Source organism: Taudactylus pleione, unplaced genomic scaffold, assembly GCF_031769625.1.
Source record: "Taudactylus pleione unplaced genomic scaffold, aTauple2 ptg000936l, whole genome shotgun sequence".
In the NCBI taxonomy this organism is placed as follows: domain Eukaryota; kingdom Metazoa; phylum Chordata; class Amphibia; order Anura; family Myobatrachidae; genus Taudactylus; species Taudactylus pleione.
Genome location: NW_028285337.1, coordinates 395,578 through 415,550, shown reverse-complemented (window position 1 = coordinate 415,550; position 19,973 = coordinate 395,578). Strand labels below are relative to the sequence as shown.

The following is a 19,973-nucleotide window of genomic DNA, read 5'->3' as shown; positions in this document are numbered from 1 at the left end:
TTAAGTAGAATCTGATTGGTTGCTATGGGCAACATCACTTTTAAAACTCACTTCTAAAAACTCTCACTTTAGTAAATTTACCCCTTGGAGTCAGAGGAGGATAAGTAAATAAATGCCTTAATGATAAATGCCCCACAAGGTTTGAATGACTATATAAATGTATACAGCATTTTTATTAGGCGTATTAAGACGAAAATCCAATTAAATTATCCAACCTCATTGTGTAAAACCAAAATGAAGACCATAAGCTACATGACATTTCCTTAATGGCAACACCTTAGTTATACCATTACCCAGACCACCCATTCCTTGTGATGACCATTTTAGAAAATTCAAGGGGACAGAAAATTACTTAGTGGTTCGCCTTATAATTAAAAGAATTCTTCCACATTTTAATATATAAAAAATGAAAAAAGAAAGCTCATTACTTCCAAGTGTCTGGGAGTATATATGATCGGAAAAGCATTGGGTGATGCTCACAATGCAGATAGATTGCTGCTGCCAAAATAGAAGACTGCAATTTCCTCAAAATAAAAATAGTAAGATAAAATTGGCTACACAATCAACATCGCTCGTAGTCTCAAGGGATAAAATTCTATTGTAGTGAAAGTGAAACTTAAAAAAAAAAACATTAAACACTTAGTTTCACTTAGTAGCTGATTGTTGTCTAATAAAAGTTCAATGTCTTGTTCCGGTATGATCAAATCATGTGTATAGCCCTCCTGCCATGATAAAGATATATGCAGGAAAGATAAGTTGAATGGCACAGCAGTAATTGTAAATGGACCCATGTGATGTGACTGATGGTCTGAGAAGTACGAGTATAATGTATGAGTGGAATGGCTATAGGAGCTGTAGGTACTATGGATCAATGTGTTTCCCTACATAAAGGCACATTCTTCAGAAGTGTGCATGTATATGTATGTATGTGTATATACAGTCAGGTGCATAAATATTGGGACATTGACAGAATTTTCATATTTTGGCCTCTATTCACCACCACAATGGCTTTGAAATGAAACAAACAAGATGTGCTTTAACTGCAGACTTTCAGATTTAATTTGAATTACATCCAAATCAGGTGAATGTTGTAGGAATTACAACGGTTTCTATATGTGCCTCCCACTTTTTAAGGGGCCAAAAGTAAAGGGACTATCAACTCAAAAGCTATTTCATGGACAGGTGTGGGCTATTCCCTCGTTATTTCATTATCAATTAAGCAGGCAAAAGGTCTGGAGTTGATTCTAGGTGTGACATTTTGTATCTGGAATCAGTTGCTGACGACTCTCAATATGAGATCCAAATAGCTGTCACTATCAGTGAAGCAAGCCATCATTAGGCTGAAAAATCAAAACAAACCCATCAGAGAGATAGCAAAAACATTAGGTGTGGCCAAATCAACAGTTTGGAACATTCTTAAAAAGAAAGAACGCACCAGAGAGCTCAGCAACACCAAAAGACCCGGAAGACCACGGAAAACAGCTGTGGTGGATGACAGCAGAATTATTTCCCTGGTGAAGAAAAACCCCTTCACAACAGTTCGCCAAATCAAGAACACTCTCCAGGAGGTAGGTGTATATGTGTCAAAGTCAACAATCAAGAGAAGACTTCACAAGAGTGAATATAGAGGGTTCACCACAAGATGTAAACCATTGGTGAGCCACAAAAACAGGAAGACTAGATTAGAGTTTGCCAAACAACATCTAAAAAAGCCATTACAGTTCTGGAACAACATCCTATGGACAGATGAGACAAAGATCAACTTGTACCAGAGTGATGGGAAGAGGAGAGTATGGAGAAGGAAAGGAACTGCTCATGATACAAAAAATACCATCTCATCAGTGAAGCATGGTGGTGGTAGTGTCATGGCGTGGGCATGTATGGCTGCCAATGGAACTGGTTCCCTTGTATTTAGTAATGATGTGACTGCTGACAAAAGCAGTAGAATGAATTCTGAAGTGTTTCGGGCAATATTATATGCTCATATTCAGTCAAATGCTTCAGAACTCATTGGACGGCGCTTCACAGTGCAGATGGACAATGACCCGAAGCATACTGCAAAAGCAACCAAAGTTTTTTAAGGCTAAAATGTGGAATGTTATGCAATGGCCAAGTCAATCCCCTGACCTGAATCCGATTGAGCATGCATTTCACTTGATGAAGGGAAAATGCCCCAAGAACAAGCAGGAACTGAAGACATTTGCAGTAGAGGCCTGGCAGAGCATCACCAGGGATGAAACCCAGTGTCTGGTGATGTCTATGCGTTCCAGACTTCAGGCTGTAATTACCTGCAAAGGATTTGCAACAAAGTATTAAAAAGTGAAAGTTAGATTTAGGATTGTTTAGTTTGTCCCATTACTTTTGGCCCCTTAAAAAGTGGGAGGCACATATAGAAACAGTTGTAATTCCTACACCGTTCACCTGATTTGGATGTAAATAGCCTGAAATTAAATCTGAAAGTCTGCAGTTAAAGCACATCTTGTTTGTTTCATTTCAAAGCCATTGTGGTGGTGAATAGAGGCCAAAATATGAAAAGTCTGTCAATGTCCCAATATTTATGCACCTGACTGTATATGTGTGTGTGTGTATGTATGTATATATATATAATATATACATATATACGCACACACACACATACACACTGTGTGTATACATTTTTTTCTTTTTTTATTCAAATATGAACTCACCTGGGACAACAAATCGCCTTCACTTTAACTGACATGAAACTTTGGTCTAAATACAGGCATTGATATCCCGTGGGGGGAGACAGGGCACTTTGCAGAGGGGGAGGTTAGGGTTAGGGTTAGGCACCCCCTAGGGAGGAGGGTCAGGCACCTCTGGGGGGGGGCTTAGGTTTAGGCACTAAGGGGGGAGGGGTAGGTTTAGGCATGAAGGAGGGGGACTTAGGTTCAGGAACTAACGGGGAGGGTTAGGCTACCAGAAGGGAGGGTTAGAGGGGGGGAGGGCATACCCTGTCGGGATACCAACCATCGGGATGGCGCTGTCGGTATTCTGACAGGAGGCATCCCGCCAGCCGGCATATCATACTGATTCCCACCAAATGTATATTTACTGATTTTTTGCTAAATCACTCAACAGTCATATTTATCACTCTATTTACTTCAGGATCCCTTAAGCTGGATACACAATACAAGATCCATTGCACAATATATAATTCTGACGTGGATTGGAACAATATATCGTGTGGATTGTATAGTGTGTGTGCCCGATTGCTCGAGCACTAGAGTCGTTCATTGCATCGTCCCATCTGCTGTGCAGCACAGATGGGACGATGCACTGTATGACGCCATGCTGCATGGAACTACACATCGTGCAGGGTGTACCGACGGCGTGATGTATCATGCATCGCTGGGTACACACATCGTGTAGTGTGTACCCAGCATTAGGTATAAGAACAACATCACAAACAAAATCCGTTCATTCCACAATGATGTCTGATCAATACTATGCTTATGATCCCTGTAAGAGAAAATACAATTACATTATGTACCAGCCATATTCTTAGGAAATTCTCTGTAGTACCAACAGATAACAGTAAGTCCAAATAAAACTTTGTTATTCAAATCATCATATGACCAGGTTTTGATGCTTCCTCAGATAGGGTTCTCATGTCAAACCTATGAAGGAATTGGACACTTCTTTTCAACCTAACATTCACATATTATCACCAATAAAAACGATACTTAATCATTACAACTTACTGGGTGTTCTTGATGTGGCCTTGAATGCGATTCTCATGTTAAACCTATAAAGGAATTAGACAATTCTCTTCAACCTAATAGTAACACACTATCACAAACAAAAGAAGAAAATTATATATGATACACTTTTACATAGGAAAATACATCTTTTGTTATCACCTATTGGCATATTTTAAATCACATTTCCCCCGGTTATCCAAAGCAGGAAAATGAATGATACTACAATTATATTATAGTAATTATTACAGAAAGATCTACACACTTTAAACACAGTATTGCGACAAGTTGCTAACCTTGGTACCTAATGTAAATACATTCATTAGCCAGACTATTTCAGCTGTTCCACTTACATTACATCACACTTCCAATAACAGTTGTTAAAATATTGCAATTAAGGATATACAAAACTACAAACTATTTAGATCACAGATATGGGGACTATTATGTGAATGAATAAAGGTCAATCTTTATAACTATTGATAGGGTTTAATACTTATTAGTAAATATATATAGTAACGTAATGAGCGGCACTCAAGGAACTTCCAGGCTTATATAAGTTACCAACAGGCCATTTTATTCCAACGTTGCCATCTCCAGCCGGATATTTTCCTCAGTGACCACAAACAATATATTACATATAACAAATTTATACCTACTCACCCATGTGCCAAACGACCGCTGATGTTGTGGTGGAGATGGTTTCACAGTGTCGCGTCCTCGCTGACAGACTCTTCTCTCATATACCTCTCAGAGTCTAGTTACCATAGTGACAACAACCCTGCACCAATTAAATCGTAACATGGTAAATGCAGTTACAAAACAAACCACAAAATAGAACACCTCAAGAATAATACAATCTATTTAATAAGATAACCAAACTAAGGCTATTAGGTAAAAATGAAACTAATATATATTGTATGTACACTCACTCCTCCATTGCTCCAGTGTCCACTCAGTTATATCTTCGGGCACGGGCAGTGCTCGGCTCTTCTGGGTGGCTCAGACGCGGCCCGATTATTGACCTATGGAGACGTGAGTGGCGTGACATCATAGGTGTGTGTGTGTATATATAATATATATATTTCTACTTCAGGGTCCATAGGGTATCCACAGGATACCTTGGGGGTATAGGTGACGACGTCAGGCATCGGGCACCATAGAGTTAAATTTTCAGCCTCCCAGGATGCACTAGGGTCCCTCTCCTATACCCCGAGCCAAGGCATCTGAGTTTCGTTGGTGCCCGGCTCGGAGTCGGAGCACCTGTTTAGAGGGGGGCTAAGGATTAGCCCCTGAAGTTTTCTTCAAGACAGCTGTGGCTGCCCATCTGGAAGTACAGCATGGACAGTCACTACTGACGTCCATGCTGTCTTCCCTACACTCCTGCCGGTACCAGAACGCCGGTACTGATCCGGGGATGCTGGTAAGCATCTGGGGTCACAGCTAGCGGTGACCGCAGATGTTTTGGACCATGGCCGGATTCAAGGGGGGCAGCAGGTAAGCAGCGGGGTCCCGCGGTGGGTCACCGCTGAAACATGGTCCTCAGTCCCCAGGCAGGGGGCTCCCTGGAGACTGGCTGCAGTGTGGAGCCAGGTAACAAACCTGCGCTTCCACTACCCACCTGGGACAGCGGACCGCAGCTGAGCGGTAGCGCTGCGGCGTCCCAGGGGTTAATTGCATGCCAGGGGAGCGCGCCTTCCCTGTATACAGCCGGCGCCTCCCCTGCTGCACACAGCCCTCTCTGCACTGCCGATTGCCTGTGGCAGCGCTCCTCCTCCAGGCCGGCCTCCTCTCTGCTTCTCGGTGGCCATCTTTCTGGAAGCATGGTGAACGCTGCTGGAAGCTGCTGATCGGTGGCATCGTGGTCTGGGGCCCCCGGCATACCTCTCCTCCATTGGAACAGGTCTGTGTATGCAGCGCTGTGTCCTACCAGGCCCTGTGTCTGCGTAGTTGAGGATCAGCGCTGATAGTGCAGGGATTGATTTCTTTGCATTGTATGTGACTGCTGCTAGCGTCTGTTGCCTGTACTTTCTACTGTCAGCTTTTTCACTGTCCCTGCTCTTCTTCTGCTAAAGCCCTTGCGGTGCGGTGATTGCAGGGCGGTTCTCCCACTATACTAACGAGTATCAGTGAGAGGGGTCACATACTTGCCATCATGTCTGAGAGTGATTTTCCTCTCCAGCTTCCGTGCAAGGTACCTATAGCGGAGGGGGAGGGTAGCACGGAGGGGCTATGTCGGCAGTGTTTTTTATTGGCGCAATCAATTACTGCCACGGCTCCGGTACAGGAACCGCCTTGGGCTTGTTTCGCCAAAGCGCTTACTACCCTAGTGGGCCAGTTAGCTCCGCAACCTGCGTTCTCTCAGATGGGATTGTCCCAGCAGTCAGTGGTGTCGTCACCCATGCAGGGGTTCCCGAGACAACTGATGGTACCCCACAGTCTCCCTATTTCCCCTCCTCAGGTCTCTCAGGAGCCTGCTTGGGTTAATTCGCTGACAAGCTCTGTACAGCATTTGTCGGACGTGTTACAAGGGGAGTCTGTGTTGCGGCCTCACAAGTGGCCGGTGGCGTCTCTGTCTGCTCCTTATGAGGATGACGACGGGATGTCCGATGACGGGGAGATTCTGGATCTTTCTGACCAAGAACCTCCCCGTACTAAGGAGCCGGACGCTAAGTCTAAGGTTTATATTCCTGGCCTTATTCGTGCAGTCCGCACAGCTTTAGTTATTGAGGATGATGATCCTCCGGTGTCAAAGTCCAAATATGCCTTTTTCAAGGATCTTAAGGGTGCCGCCACAGTGTTTCCTCTTTCGGGTCGGTTAGTAGACCATTTAGAGGAGGCGTGGAAACATCCTGGCAAACGGTATCAGCCTCAAAGACGTTTAGCGGTGGCTTATCCGTTTGCGGACAATTATTTCTCTAAGTGGGAATCCCCTCTTCAGGTGGATTCTCATGTGACACGCCTAGACCGAAGTGCCACATTGCCCATGCCCTCCATGTCCTCCTTGAAGGATGCTACGGACCGTAAGGTGGAGATCTGCCTGAAGTCCATTTATTCCCTTGCGGGGGGGGCATCCAGACTGGCTATGGCCATATGTTGGGTTGCCAGAGCTATGGAGCGCTGGGCCGATAGTTTGGAGGCGTCTTTGGATTCCGACTGTTCGGCTGAACAGTCCGAGTTGATAGGCAATCTCCGGGATTCGGCCACTTACATCAATGAAGCGGCCTTGGATATTAGTACCCTCAGTTCTCGCATTTCCTCGGCAGCTGTGGCTGCTCGTCGTACCTTATGGTTGCGATCCTGGAAGGCGGACGCTGATTCCAAAAAGGGATTGGAAGCTTTGCCTTTTAATGGAGAAGTCCTCTTTGGTCCGGATCTGGACAAAATTGTGGCCACGTTGACGGCAGCCAAGTCTGCATGTCTCCCGTCTGCTGCGGTCCCTTCCAGTTCGGGTTCGTCATCATTTTGGCCGTATAGGGCCCAGAGTAGGCCTAAGGCACAGTCCTTTCCCAGACAGACTGGGCCCTTAAGAAATTGGCCAAGCCCAGGAAACGGGCCTGGAGTACCAGACATCTGGCCCCTAAGTCTGATGACAAGCCTGCGGCCTGACGGTCCGGGCCTCCCTTTGGGGGATCCCAAAGTGGGAGGCCGCCTGCTGCAGTTTGCCCAGTATTGGTCGGCAACTACGACAGACACTTGGGTTCACGAGGTGGTTTCTCACGGGTACGCCCTATCCTTTCGGCACAGGCCCCCATCCCGATTCTTCACCACGGGTCTTCCCTTAGACCAGACCAAGGCCATGGAACTGCGGAAGGTTTTGCACACTATGCTCCAGGCTGGAGTTATAGTGCCTGTTCCATTCTCCCAGAGGGGCCAGGGTTTCTATTCCAATCTATTTTTGCTGCAGAAGCCCAATGGGTCGTACCGTCCGATTCTCAACCTCAAGGCCCTCAACAGGTCCTTGCGGGTGCCCCGGTTTCGGATGGAGACCCTACGGTCTATTATTCTGGCGCTGGAACCTGGGGATTACATGGTGTCGTTGGACATACAGGACGCTTACCTGCATGTCTCTATTCTTTTGCGTCACCAACAGTTCCTCAGGTTTGCAATCCGTAACGATCACTTTCAGTTCCGGGCGTTACCTTTTGGCCTGGCTACAGCACCACGTGTATTCATCAAGGTTATGGCGGTCATGGCGGCGTCCCTGCGGCTGCAGGGAGCCTGCTTATTGCCGTACCTAGATGACCTTTTGTTGGTAGCAGGGTCTCCAGAGCTCCTTCTACGCCACTTGGATCTGACGATTGCAGTACTGCAACGCCACGGCTGGTTGATAAACTGGAAAAAGTCCACCCTGATCCCGTCTCAGAGAATTCTGCACCTCGGAGCCTTATTGGACTCCAGTCAGCAGAGGATCTTTGTGACGGGGGAAAAGATCTTGCAGTTGAGGGTGCGCAGTTGTCTGCAGAGTCGCCGTGTGTCTCTCAACTCGGTGATGAGGTTACTGGGCTCCATGGTGTCAGTATTCGACATGTTGGAATATGCCCAGTTTCACTCCAGACCTCTACAGCAATTGATCCTGTCCAAATGGAATGGACTGCCTCAGAGTCTAAAATCCCAGACGATGCTGCTCACTCCGGAGGTTCGCCTGTCCCTTGCCTGGTGGTTGCAGACGACCCATCTCAACAAGGGTCGTCCGTTTTGGGTGGAGAACTGGGTCCTATTGACAACGGACGCCAGCCTGCGGGGCTGGGGAGCAGTCACGGGTCCACACTTGTTCCAGGGCAGATGGAATCAGGCGGAAACGGAGCTTCCAATAAACATCTTGGAACTCCGCGCCGTTTTCAATGCTCTCCACCAGGCACAGCGGGTTCTCCAAGGTCACCCCGTGCAGGTCCAGTCGGACAACGCCACCACCGTGGCCTACATAAATTGACAAGGAGGAACCCGAAGTCGGGTGGCACTCGTAGAGGTGTCCCGCATTCTAGTCTGGGCGGAGCGCAATCTCCCGGCCATATCAGCAGTATTCATCCCGGGAGTTCTCAACTGGGAGGCAGACTTTCTCAGTTGCCAGGACCTTCATCCGGGGGAGTGGTCCCTGCACCAGGACGTCTTTCAACTTCTGGTGGACAGGTGGGGTCTTCCAGAGATCGACCTCATGGCGTCACAGCACAACAACAAGTGGCCGGTGTACGGGTCACGCACAAGAGACGAAAAGGCGTCTCTGGTGGATGCTCTGTCCGTCCAGTGGACGTTCCGGTTTGCTTATCTCTTTCCTCCGTTTTCCCTTCTTCCACGGGTAATCCGGAAATTCAAACAGGAAGGAGGAACGCTACTGTCGATAGCTCCCGCGTGGCCCAGGCGGCACTGGTTCTCAGACCTTCAGGGTCTGTCCGTGGACAGTCCTCTGCGGTTGCCACTACGACCGGACCTACTGTCTCAGGGTCCTTGTCTTCACCCGGACCTGACTCGGCTGTCTTTGACGGCGTGGCTGTTGAGACGGCCATGTTAAGGTCCAGGGGGTTTTCCAGCTCTGTAGTACGAACTATGCTGAGAGCTCGGAAGCCTTCTTCTGCAAGAATATACCATCGTGTGTGGCATACATTCTTCCAGTGGTATCGGCCGAGAGGTTATACACCTCGCGAGTTCCGTCTGTCAAGAGTGTTGGCCTTCCTACAGGCTGGACTAGACCATGGGCTTCGCCTTGCTTCTTTGAAGGTGCAGGTGTCTGCCCTGTCTGCTTCCATCGTAGGATTGCTACAATCCCTGATGTGCGCACCTTTATGCAAGGTGTTCTCAGAATTCAGCCACCATTTGTTCCACTGGTGGCGCCTTGGGATTTAGCTGTGGTCCTGAGGGCTCTCCAGGGACCGCCGTTTGAACCACTGGGCTCAGTGGACCTTAAATGGCTGACAACTAAAACAATTTTCCTTCTGGCCATCGCTTCGGCCAGAAGTGTTTCTGACTTTTAGGGGCTCTATCCTGTAGACCCCTTCTCTGATTTTTCATGGGAACAGGGCAGTGCTGCGCACTCGTCCTGAATTTCTTCCCAAAGTTGTTTCTCGTTTTCATATCAACGAGGAAATTGTTGTGCCGGCTTTTAACTCACCTGATCTTTCAGTGGGTGAGGCCACTTTGGATGTTGTGCGGGCCTTAAGTATTTATGTTGACCGCACTTTTTCGTTTAGGAAGTCGGACGCCTTGTTTGTCCTCTATGGCTTCCGTAAAAAGGGTTGGCCTGCTTCAAAACAGGTTTTGGCAGGTTGGATTCGTATGGCCATTTCAGAAGCTTATCTTCATGAAGGCCTTCGGTTCCTTCCTCTGTGAGGGCTCATTCCACTAGGTCTGTGGGTCCTTCGTGGGCAGCTCGACGTGGTGTCTCGGCAGTCCAGATCTGCAAGGCTGCCACGTGGTCCTCTGTCCATACCTTTGTGAGGTATTATGCGTTTGACACCTTTTGCCTCTCAGGATGCTTCCTTCAGGCGGCGGATTCTCCTTCCAGCACAGGAGCGTCCCCACCCTTGAAGGATACTGCTTTGGGACATCCCCAAGGTATCCTGTGGATACCCTATGGACCCTGAAGTAGAAAATATGAGATATGGTAAGAACTTACCTTTGTTATCTCTATTTCTACGAAGTCCATAGGGTTCCACAGGACTCCCGCCCTGTCGCACCTGTGCTGCAGATGGGCTTTACTCTGGTCACCGGTTTTTCCGTCTCCCTCTGGTGAGAATGTGATTCTTGTGTGTGTCCAGATCTTTTTTCTCTCTCTTCCTTCTCCTCCTCCGGCCTATGGCTTGGTACGTTACTGAGATGCCTTGGCTCGGGGGCGGGGTATAGGAGGGGGACCCTAGTGCATCCTGGGAGGATGAAAACTTAACTCTATGGTGCCCGATGCCTGACGGCATCGGGCACCATAGAGATAACAAAGGTAAGTTCTTACCATATCTTAGTGAAGTCTTGTTTAGATTTGGCAGTCCCAGTGTATTTTGTTACTTCCTCTTCTGCCTCCGCGGCTGGAAGCGCCACCGTTTTGTGTGAGAGTTTCATTTAGGGAGCTCTTTTAAAGATATATTGATCTGGGAAATTGGCATTTTATGTTTGAAGAAATTCCTTCAATGGTGCTTGAAGAGATATACAATTGAGGTATTTTTGCATAGAGGCAATGGCTTTTGCTAGTTTATCCTGGGATATGAGTGCACCTCAGGTGTGTGTTATATGCAATTGGGTGCCAGGCCACACCCCTGGTTTTACCATGTCAGGCAGTCACTATCAGCTAGTGACTAAATGAACTGTATCTTCCAGTTCCTGTAGGTTTGTTTGTAGCTGATCCAGAAGGATCCATTCTTTCGTGCTGTTGTCTCAATATTCTCACTCTACCATCTGCATGGTGTAATTGATTTGTCAGACCACATGACTCATTTCCAATAAGTTATTGTGTTCCTGAGCAAACTGGAGGTGTTTCATCTGTTTGCAGTAGACGGCAATGGCGTGCAGACAGGTCTTCTGCTTTGGAAGCCCATAAGATGTAAAGTGCGGCATTCTGTTCGTTCAGAGGCCTTCTGAAGTTTTGGGAAGAAACTGGATATCCTGCGCCGGAATATGATAAAAGAAATTAGCTGAACAGTATGTTACAACTTATTCTCAGAAATTAACGCCAATATTTCCATATAGCTAAATCACTATTTGTTATTATAAATCACTGTATTTATATTAAATTCTGCGGAAATTAGGTTTCAATTAATTACTGTTTATTAGATACAAGCTATGGGAGAAAATGAGTCAAAGTTTTCTCAAGGAGAGTTTTGTCCTATTAAAAAAAATGACTGACCCGTTATCTGATCTATAATCACAAATGTATAAACTTAACAATAAATGCCTAATGACATGGTTCAAGAAAAGCACATGCTTATTGCAAATAACGCATTCCTAGTTAGGCGTGTTGGTAGCAAATAATACATTGTTGCTCAACAGGTATTTCCGTTACATATTTATAATCCACCTCTAATAGAATTCATTAGTGACAGAATAAGTTGATGTATCCTTAATCCTGGCAATGTCATGTAATACATGTAAATAGCAAATTTCTTATAAACCTTGCAAATAGCACTGCTGGAAAGAATATATAAATATCTATGCCTTTATAGCAAATTATAGGCAATATCTTTCATGGATATATACAGTATATAAAAAGGATACTTCAAATATCAAAAACTTTGTCTATCACAGTTGTAAATAAATAGTTGCAATTATCATAGCCCTCATGTATCACTGTCTATTGCCATAAAAAACTGGAAACAATGTCCAGAAGTAAAAGGTTGAAACATATAACTGTATAATCTGTTTTTCTGAGGTTGGATACCAATTATAAGACATTAGCCGCAAGTGACTGTAATAACTGTAGTGTAGGGCAAAATCATACACTTAAACATATACAATTATGAGACTCACAACTGTAGTATGCACGTCATAAGGTGCTAATTTTGTTGAAAACATTTTTATAACCGCAATGTAGCGCAAGATCATTCACTTAATCATCTGTAACAATACAAGTATGGGACAGCTGGAGCTTATACTACACTATATACTATAAAACATTAGTTTTGCTGAAAATTGTTATAACCACAGTGTAGAGCAAGATCATTCACTTAATCACTTGTAACAATGATTTGTGGTTTCAGTTTAGATGTAAGCAAATTGTATCAGAAAAAGGAACCATTGGGTCTTATTTTGTAGCAGTAATCATTAAACAACGATAATTTGTATCAAGTGAAGCAGACGTCTCTGTACCCTCAAGAATGTAATGGATAGGCAAAGAGAGAGAGTTATAATGCCGTTGACTCACACCTCTCTAGCTGTGTGCATATGCAGTGAACAGGTCGTATAGAGAGATGGATGGCGCGGAGACCATAAGAAGTAAGGTTACTTCTGCTGTTCACATTGCAGGGTTCCAGCTTTGGGCCAAATGAGAGTGACGAGGGAAGAGAGGAGGGGAATACCTGTGTGTGTATCAGTAGCAAGATGCAGGATCAGTGTTACTCTCCTGCCTGAGCTGTGTGCGGGTTCCTGTCAGCGCCGGCGGGAATTCCAATACTAGACGCGGGTTCCACCCGTCGTAGGTTAGACTTGTTCATCAGTTCAGCCTGATTCAGATTATCCGTAATTTGAACTTGTACTGTTGTCAGTCTGTAGGAGTTGAGCATCCAGTAGCTGTTTTTAACCACCGGGCTCGCTCAGACCCAGTTTTTGTCTGCTGGTCTACTCTGTGTACACTTTAACAACTGCTGCACCCGAACAATTGTGTGAGCGCCAACCCTCATTCCACGTTCCCGTCATTTACACTTCATTAGTCTCTGCATACCCTATACGCTTATATTTAGATTTAGTTTTTTCTGAAGCAAAAGACAAGTTTCTCTTTGTAGGGTCCGTATTACACAGTGTAAATAGGGAAGCTTAGTGAGCACACACAATTTTAATGAGACTTCTACAACCTGTGCAGCCTCATTACTATATGGAGTGAACTTGATTCTCAGCTCATCCTATTCTAGCTGAATGAAAGCCAGTTAACATTTTGAAAATATTATGTGTAACCAGCATTATTAACATTCCTTTTTCATGGAGTTTAACTTTATCATTATGTACTTGGTGAATTCCTCTCAAATACTCAATTTCTAGGTTTCTCTCTCACATTTTTTTTTTTTTTAAAGCAAATGCCTTATGTTACTGTTTCTGAGGTTAGATAGCAATTTATTGAATAATGTAACATTAGTTCTCTGTCTTGATAACTAGTATTTGTCCTGAGTGTGTGTTAGTAAATTGTACATCTGTTTTGTGCAGGAGCCATGTCTAGAAGAACATGGAGCTGGAAAAGCAGCAGACTGATACAGGCACTAACTTTCAGGCAATCAGACTGGAAATCTATTGTTGCAGAAGATGAAAGACTGTAGAATATTCCAAGCCAAACATGTCATATACTTAGCAAAATTTCTGTAGCTGAAAGATAAACGGGTAGATGTACTAAACCTTGGAGACAGAGAAAGTGTAGAGAGATAAAGTACAAACTAATCAGCTCCTAACTGACATTTTCAAATACAGCCTGTAAAATGACAGTAGCTAATTGGTTGTTACTTTATCTCTCTCCAATGTATCTCTCTCCAAGGCTTAGTACATCTACCCCATAGTCTGTATTCATTTTTTATTATTGTAAATTATATTTTATGGAAATTTTTGTATATAAAATTACCGAATCAAAATGAATGGCTTACACTCACCTGTAATATGTGTATAGTTCACTGTGGACAATATTACACTGATGGAATCTAGATAATCAGTGACATGGTTATATTAAATAAATCAAAAATATAGTCACTCTTGCATGAATGAAAATATTTGGATATTTACTAATTACCTATCTGAGCTCTCACCTGCGCCTCTATCTTATTTCTGGTTTATGCACCTTCCACCGTAGCTCACATTCTATGCTTCACTTTTCTTCATCCATGGTTCCAGCTGTAAATATGTAAGCTGGGAAAGCAGATGAAAGAATAATAATAATAAAGATTTATTTATATAGCACTTTTCTAAAAATCAGAGCTCTTTATTTGCAGGACATAAACCAAATTACAAAGGACGCAGCCATCTTGAGTGCAACTAAAATGGTTATAATGGGTGTATTTATAATTTGAAAGTGCAAGATACCCACAGAATCAATAAAGTTCAGTGTGCCATGGGTGGGATCGGCAGCGATCTGGGCTATGTGGACAATCTGGTGTCTCTGTGCGGTGCCACCTTGGTTTTCCACCTGCCTGCAGGACTTTATAGTGTGCGCCGTGCGGTAGAGGGATCTAGGTCATGTGGGGTCACTGTGGACTGCAGTATTAGCCTTATTATGTTAGGAGCCAGTCATGAATCTGCTCTGGCTGTGCTGTCGTAGTATTAATCAACCCGTTTTCATCGGCCTCACCTGATTTTGATTGGCATGGGGTGTGCACATAGCCCAGACCGCTGCCGATCCCATCCACAGCACACCAAGCACAAGCACGCACCACGCTTCCTAATCCTGCTGGACTGGACACCCCCGGGGGCTCTCGAACATAGAGAGAGATTCTCTACAGCAGTGAGCACCTTATTAGAAGAGACCTTATTACTATTTAATACTACTGAGCTGTACAGAGCAAAGAACCAATCGCAGAGACTGCACATCAGTGAACCAGCGATACAAGGGTTAAATCCGAAAGTAGAGACATTGCTAAAAGTGTCCTCCTACAAACAGCAAAAATGATAAGAAGTGGTTATTGTTGTTTCTCATACAACATGATCAGAGAAACACTTGTGAATAGAGTTGTTATATTTGTGACATTAATTTCAGCAAATGATATTATAGATTTAGGAGATTGATTTTATATATACCTACATGATGTGATATATTTGTAGTATTAATAAAAAGTATTAAGTTTTTCATTGTGTGTATTAAAGTGCGCAGCCATTCCCCTTTTTTCACTGTATTTACAATGGGCCTGATTCTGCAACTGACACATGTTACTGTATTTCCGTACAGCCAGGGCCACCTACTTACTAGCTTATGTGAGAATCTGCCCATATATGCCAAACATCCATCTAGCTGCATGAGAAATGCTGTCCCACCCAACAATCATCATTAGTATGTAGACATGCAGCACTCCATGCTGGGTGCAATAGAAAATTCTGAAAGGTGTGTACCATCTTCACCTGCATGCTACAGAAGATGGCTTACACAGCCATGGCACTCCCAATAGATGGTACAGTTACATGCATCTGCATGGTCGTCGTCAAATTATCACCTAGAATCATGCATTTCATGGAAAGAGAGATCCTCTCAACCTGTCCACACCTACAAACCTTCTGTGTGCATATGCCTGGTCTGGCTTGTGTAGTGGTCAATCTCATTTTACAGCATATGCGCAGTATGCAGATTTCCATGATATCCGTCCTCGAACCCACTTGCATCCGACATATTAGTGTGACAATGGGAGACCACTGGCTGGGAAGGACAGACAGGTTCAGGCTGAATGGCAAATCTATATATAGCAAAAGTCTAAGCTGATAAAACTATTATGTTATTGGCATCATATTATACTGTTCTAACAACATACCTAATTAAATCAAAGCATTCCAATTGTAAAATCTAATAATGTATGTGATAAACCAGGTGAGATGGTAGAAAAATCTTGATTTTTTTTTCTTTAAATAAAAAAATAAATAAATTGTTATATAGCGTCAACCAACTATGAAGTTTGTGGGAAATTGGGTATGGGGATTTAAGCTATGCTCCAAGTAAAAAATAGCACCACTACTCAAGTCTGATTCAAGTAAACTTTAAATAAAAAAAAAATGTATAATGTGTAAAACCTTTATAAAACTATATATATTTCACCTTTATTAGATGGTGTTGACAAATTGAATCCAGAATGTCAACAATCAAGTGTGTGGTCTAATTAATAAAAAACATGATTATTGAAATGAACTAGCAAAATATAAAAACTATTTTGTTAGACTTAAATTTATAATAATATCCATTACTCAAGATTTTTACCTGATGGGTTCAGTGCAAAAGTGCTTGAACTTGATTAAAAAAAATATCTATCAGAAAAACCTTTTTTTAAAAAACCAAAATGCATTTGTTAACTTTTTGTTCAGTTTTTACTCCTAAACCAGCAGCTTAATTTTTAAAGGAGGCCTTCTCCAGGTTTTTTTTCATGACAATGAACCAAAGCCATTTCTAACAGATATTTTGCAATCATTATACCTTTTTTGTCTTTAAAAGAAAAAAAAACATCTTTTGATCTTGGGTATTTTCCAACAGATGGCATAGATGCAGAAATTCAACGCCATATGGATTCTTTGCATTCTGTTCTATAGCTTTGAAATGTATTTCTACCAAATAAGTGATTGTGGTTCGATAACTCCTTCATCCAAAGCCATGCAGTGATTACACAAGGTTCTATACTGTCTCCCATACTTTTGCAGTATATATGCTACTATTGGGTGAAATAATCAAATGTCATAGTATGTTCTGCCACTGTTATGCAGATGATACACAACTGTACTTCTCCTTTGCTCCATATACTGAGAACCCAATAATAACCCTACATGGCTGTCTAGCCGAGCTCCAGGAGTGAATGAGTGTCAGTTGGCTGCGACTGAATCCTGATAAAACAGAGGTCCTTATGATAGGAGCTCACCATCAAAGGAGAAGACCGCTGCATAGCCAACCAACTGGACTTACGCTTGGGGGTTCAGAATTACAAAACACTGAACATGTGCGGAATCTTGGATTTGTCCTGGATAGTGGTTTGACACTTAAACATCAGGTATCAGCGTCAATCAAATCATAATTTTTTCATCTGAGGAACAAAATCAAGCACTTAATTCCCTCAGAAGATCTTTCTAAAGTCATACATGCATTTGTATCATCACACTTAGCTACAAGCGATGCAAATCTTTTGCTGGGAGACCCAGTTTGAGGGCATTGCAGTAGTCTGATACAAAATGCAGCTGCCAGGCTAATAACCAACCAGCCCCATAACGCCCATTCTGTTCTCCTTTCACTGGCTGCCTGTACTCTATTTCACGATTGCCTTACTGACTTTCAAAGCCCTTCATAACCAGGATCCAAGGTACCTGAAACAGCTTCTGATTCCTTACTGCCCCACCCTATTACTGACATCTGTAGATGAAGGACTATTCGCAATACCTACAATCCTCCTAAATCATTTATAGGTCGAGCCTTTAGCTTTGTGGCTCCGACTCTATAGAACTCGCATCACCGCACAGTTTGTGAGGCCTCCCAAAAAAAAAATTTAAAAAACAGATTCAAGACTCGCCTGTTTATACAAGCATTTCACTAATGTAACTTCTCTTCTGTTAAGCTTATTTTGTATATTCTCAACATAGACTTACATTATAATCCCGCACAGTTATGTGAAACATCACATTACTTTGTCTCATCTCACTAATATTTTCACTCAAGAAATTCCCTCAATATAATATCTATACAGTGAGGTGCTCCGCGCTACTCTTAGCCAGAATATTTACACAAACACAACAGAAAAAAGAAGAGTAACAATGCAGGTGCCCTAGAGACACTAATATATTTTAATTATAAAAAATATCTTTATTGATATTAATTAAAATTGGATTGGAAACCCAATATGTATGCCACATATTAAATTTAATCGAATTGTGCAAAAAAGTATGAAACAAAATTTTATTATATTTTTTTTAAATCTTTTACTGCTGTTTCTAATATGTTATACAATGCCATGGACTCAGTCCCTTCATTCATGTTTATTTATGTAGATATATTAATAAAGATCATATGCAGAATTATAGTGTATTAACATGTGCTCCGTTTATTTCTCAGTGAGCTGCTGAAGAGAGACCGCGAATACAATGTATCACTAATAAAGAAACACTAACTGGTCAATCCTAAGGGTGCGATGTGCCTTTGCAGCGGCGTTTAAATGCCGGCAACGGCACCGCATCTCGCACCCTTCGCTACCTGACACGAGCCAGGATTCGCATAATTTTGCTAGGAACCCTCTGGGGCTGCGAGCAATATTAAGCGAATCCGGGCTGCCGTAAAGTGCGGCCACTGCCGTGATGACACGCACGCACGAGATCATCGCGGCTAATAGGATTGACCCCTTAGATACAATGTATAAAAAATTTTGTTTTCTCGCGCAGCTTTGTGAGTGAATATATTAATGTCGCTGCACATAGAATTCCTTTCTACTAGTTAGCTACACTGTGTAATTGGTAGCTGTGCTTAAAATATAACTTGTTTAAGCAATTCAACTAATGAATTGTGTACACGTATTATATACATAGCACTGTGTAAAGCCGTTTTATCTGATTAATCTCCTTGAAGGGAGCCGTTTATACGGTATTCCATTGATCAGCTTTACAAATCCACAGCTTCATTATTTCTGCATATCAATAGCATATTGTTTTAATAAGACATATTTTCGAAGGGCTCTTATATACTGTGTCTTCCCATGCAGCTGCACCCTGTCACATTCAGGGGGATCTTAATTTAGATATATCTGACAGGCAATATTAATTTGCCTTTCCAGCATTATTTCACAGCCGAGTTACTATATAGCGTATACCCTTGGAGAGCCGTGAGCACAATTTAGCTCCACTCAGTCCAATGCTATTTTGTCTACAGAAACTCCGGTTTGTATTATATCTGACAGGCGGACTTACATTACCGCATCCTGTCTTGACCCAAACAAACTTTACATTAAATTTGACACTGTGCCAATTCCTAACATAAATAACATTTTAACATATATCACAGCAGTTCCAGAAATGCTGATGCGCATTTCGCATATGTAGCTTTTTCATGGCATCAACCGGACTTCCTCCTCTGGTTCATTTAAATCCCTGGTCTTTCTCCTGATTGGTTAATTCTCTTTACTCCTATTTAATGATGTTTTTAACATACGACTGTCATATTTTCACATATAATTTCAGGTCATATCTTGTTTATTTATTGTCATAGAATTCTGGTTTTCAAACTCCTCATTATATTATCCATGAAGTTGCATCGCCCTAAGTCATTTTATTATTATTATTATTATTTTATTTATTTTTTTAAATTCTTTTTATTGAAATATAAAACATTACAAAATGTCATGTAGTAGCAATAGAAAATACATTGTAAAACTATACAATAGAAACTGAGACATGACAAAGATAAACAAGAGCATATATTTGCCACTATCATAGTAAATATAAAAATATTAATACACAGGTGTCAAGGTAGATTTAGATGAGTAGCAACATATGAAAGTAGACATTGATGGGCAAACAGATGGTCAGTATGACGGGGTTTAGAAGAAGAGAGGAAAAATGGGGAAGAGGGAGGGGGGATAGCCAGTCAGAACTAGGTAGTTGTATCATCGGTACCTGGTATGGGAAGAGCGAGGCTATATAGTAGTTAGGTTGGTTCAGCCCCAAAATGACTTGTCCAAGTTTTGACAAAATGGTCTGGAGTGTCATGAATAACTGACGTGATGCGTTCTAATGTGGACCAGACAGCGTTGATGGTAGCAGACAAAGAAGGTGGGGCAGAAGATTTCCAGCAAGCTGTGATTTGACATTTGACCGTGTTTAAAATATGTTTGATTAATTTTTGCTGTGGGCGCAAAACATTAGGAATGGGTCGGGATAGCAGGGTGTAAGAAGGAGATGTGGGAATTTGTACATAGACTA

At 42.8% G+C, this 19,973-nt stretch overlaps 1 protein-coding gene across 6 annotated transcripts in view; it reads left to right on the top strand.

Moving 5' to 3' along the window:
• Positions 1–15,909, top strand: part of LOC148473312 (chloride channel CLIC-like protein 1) — a 144,721-nt gene extending 128,812 nt beyond the window's left edge. For 2 of the 6 annotated variants that reach the window (XR_015872983.1, XR_015872984.1), the window contains exons 13-14: positions 11,197–11,342; positions 13,554–15,909. Coding sequence is in view for 4 of the 6 variants with exons in the window: in XM_088459807.1 (XP_088315933.1) it covers positions 13,554–13,598 (45 nt within the window). In the remaining 2 variants the exon portion in view is untranslated. Of the gene's footprint in view, positions 1–11,193; positions 11,343–13,553 lie in introns of those variants that run through there. The other 4 variants (XM_088459807.1, XM_088459809.1, XM_088459810.1 and 1 more) reach the window with 4 other exon arrangements.
• Positions 15,910–19,973: the final 4,064 nt, after the last annotated feature.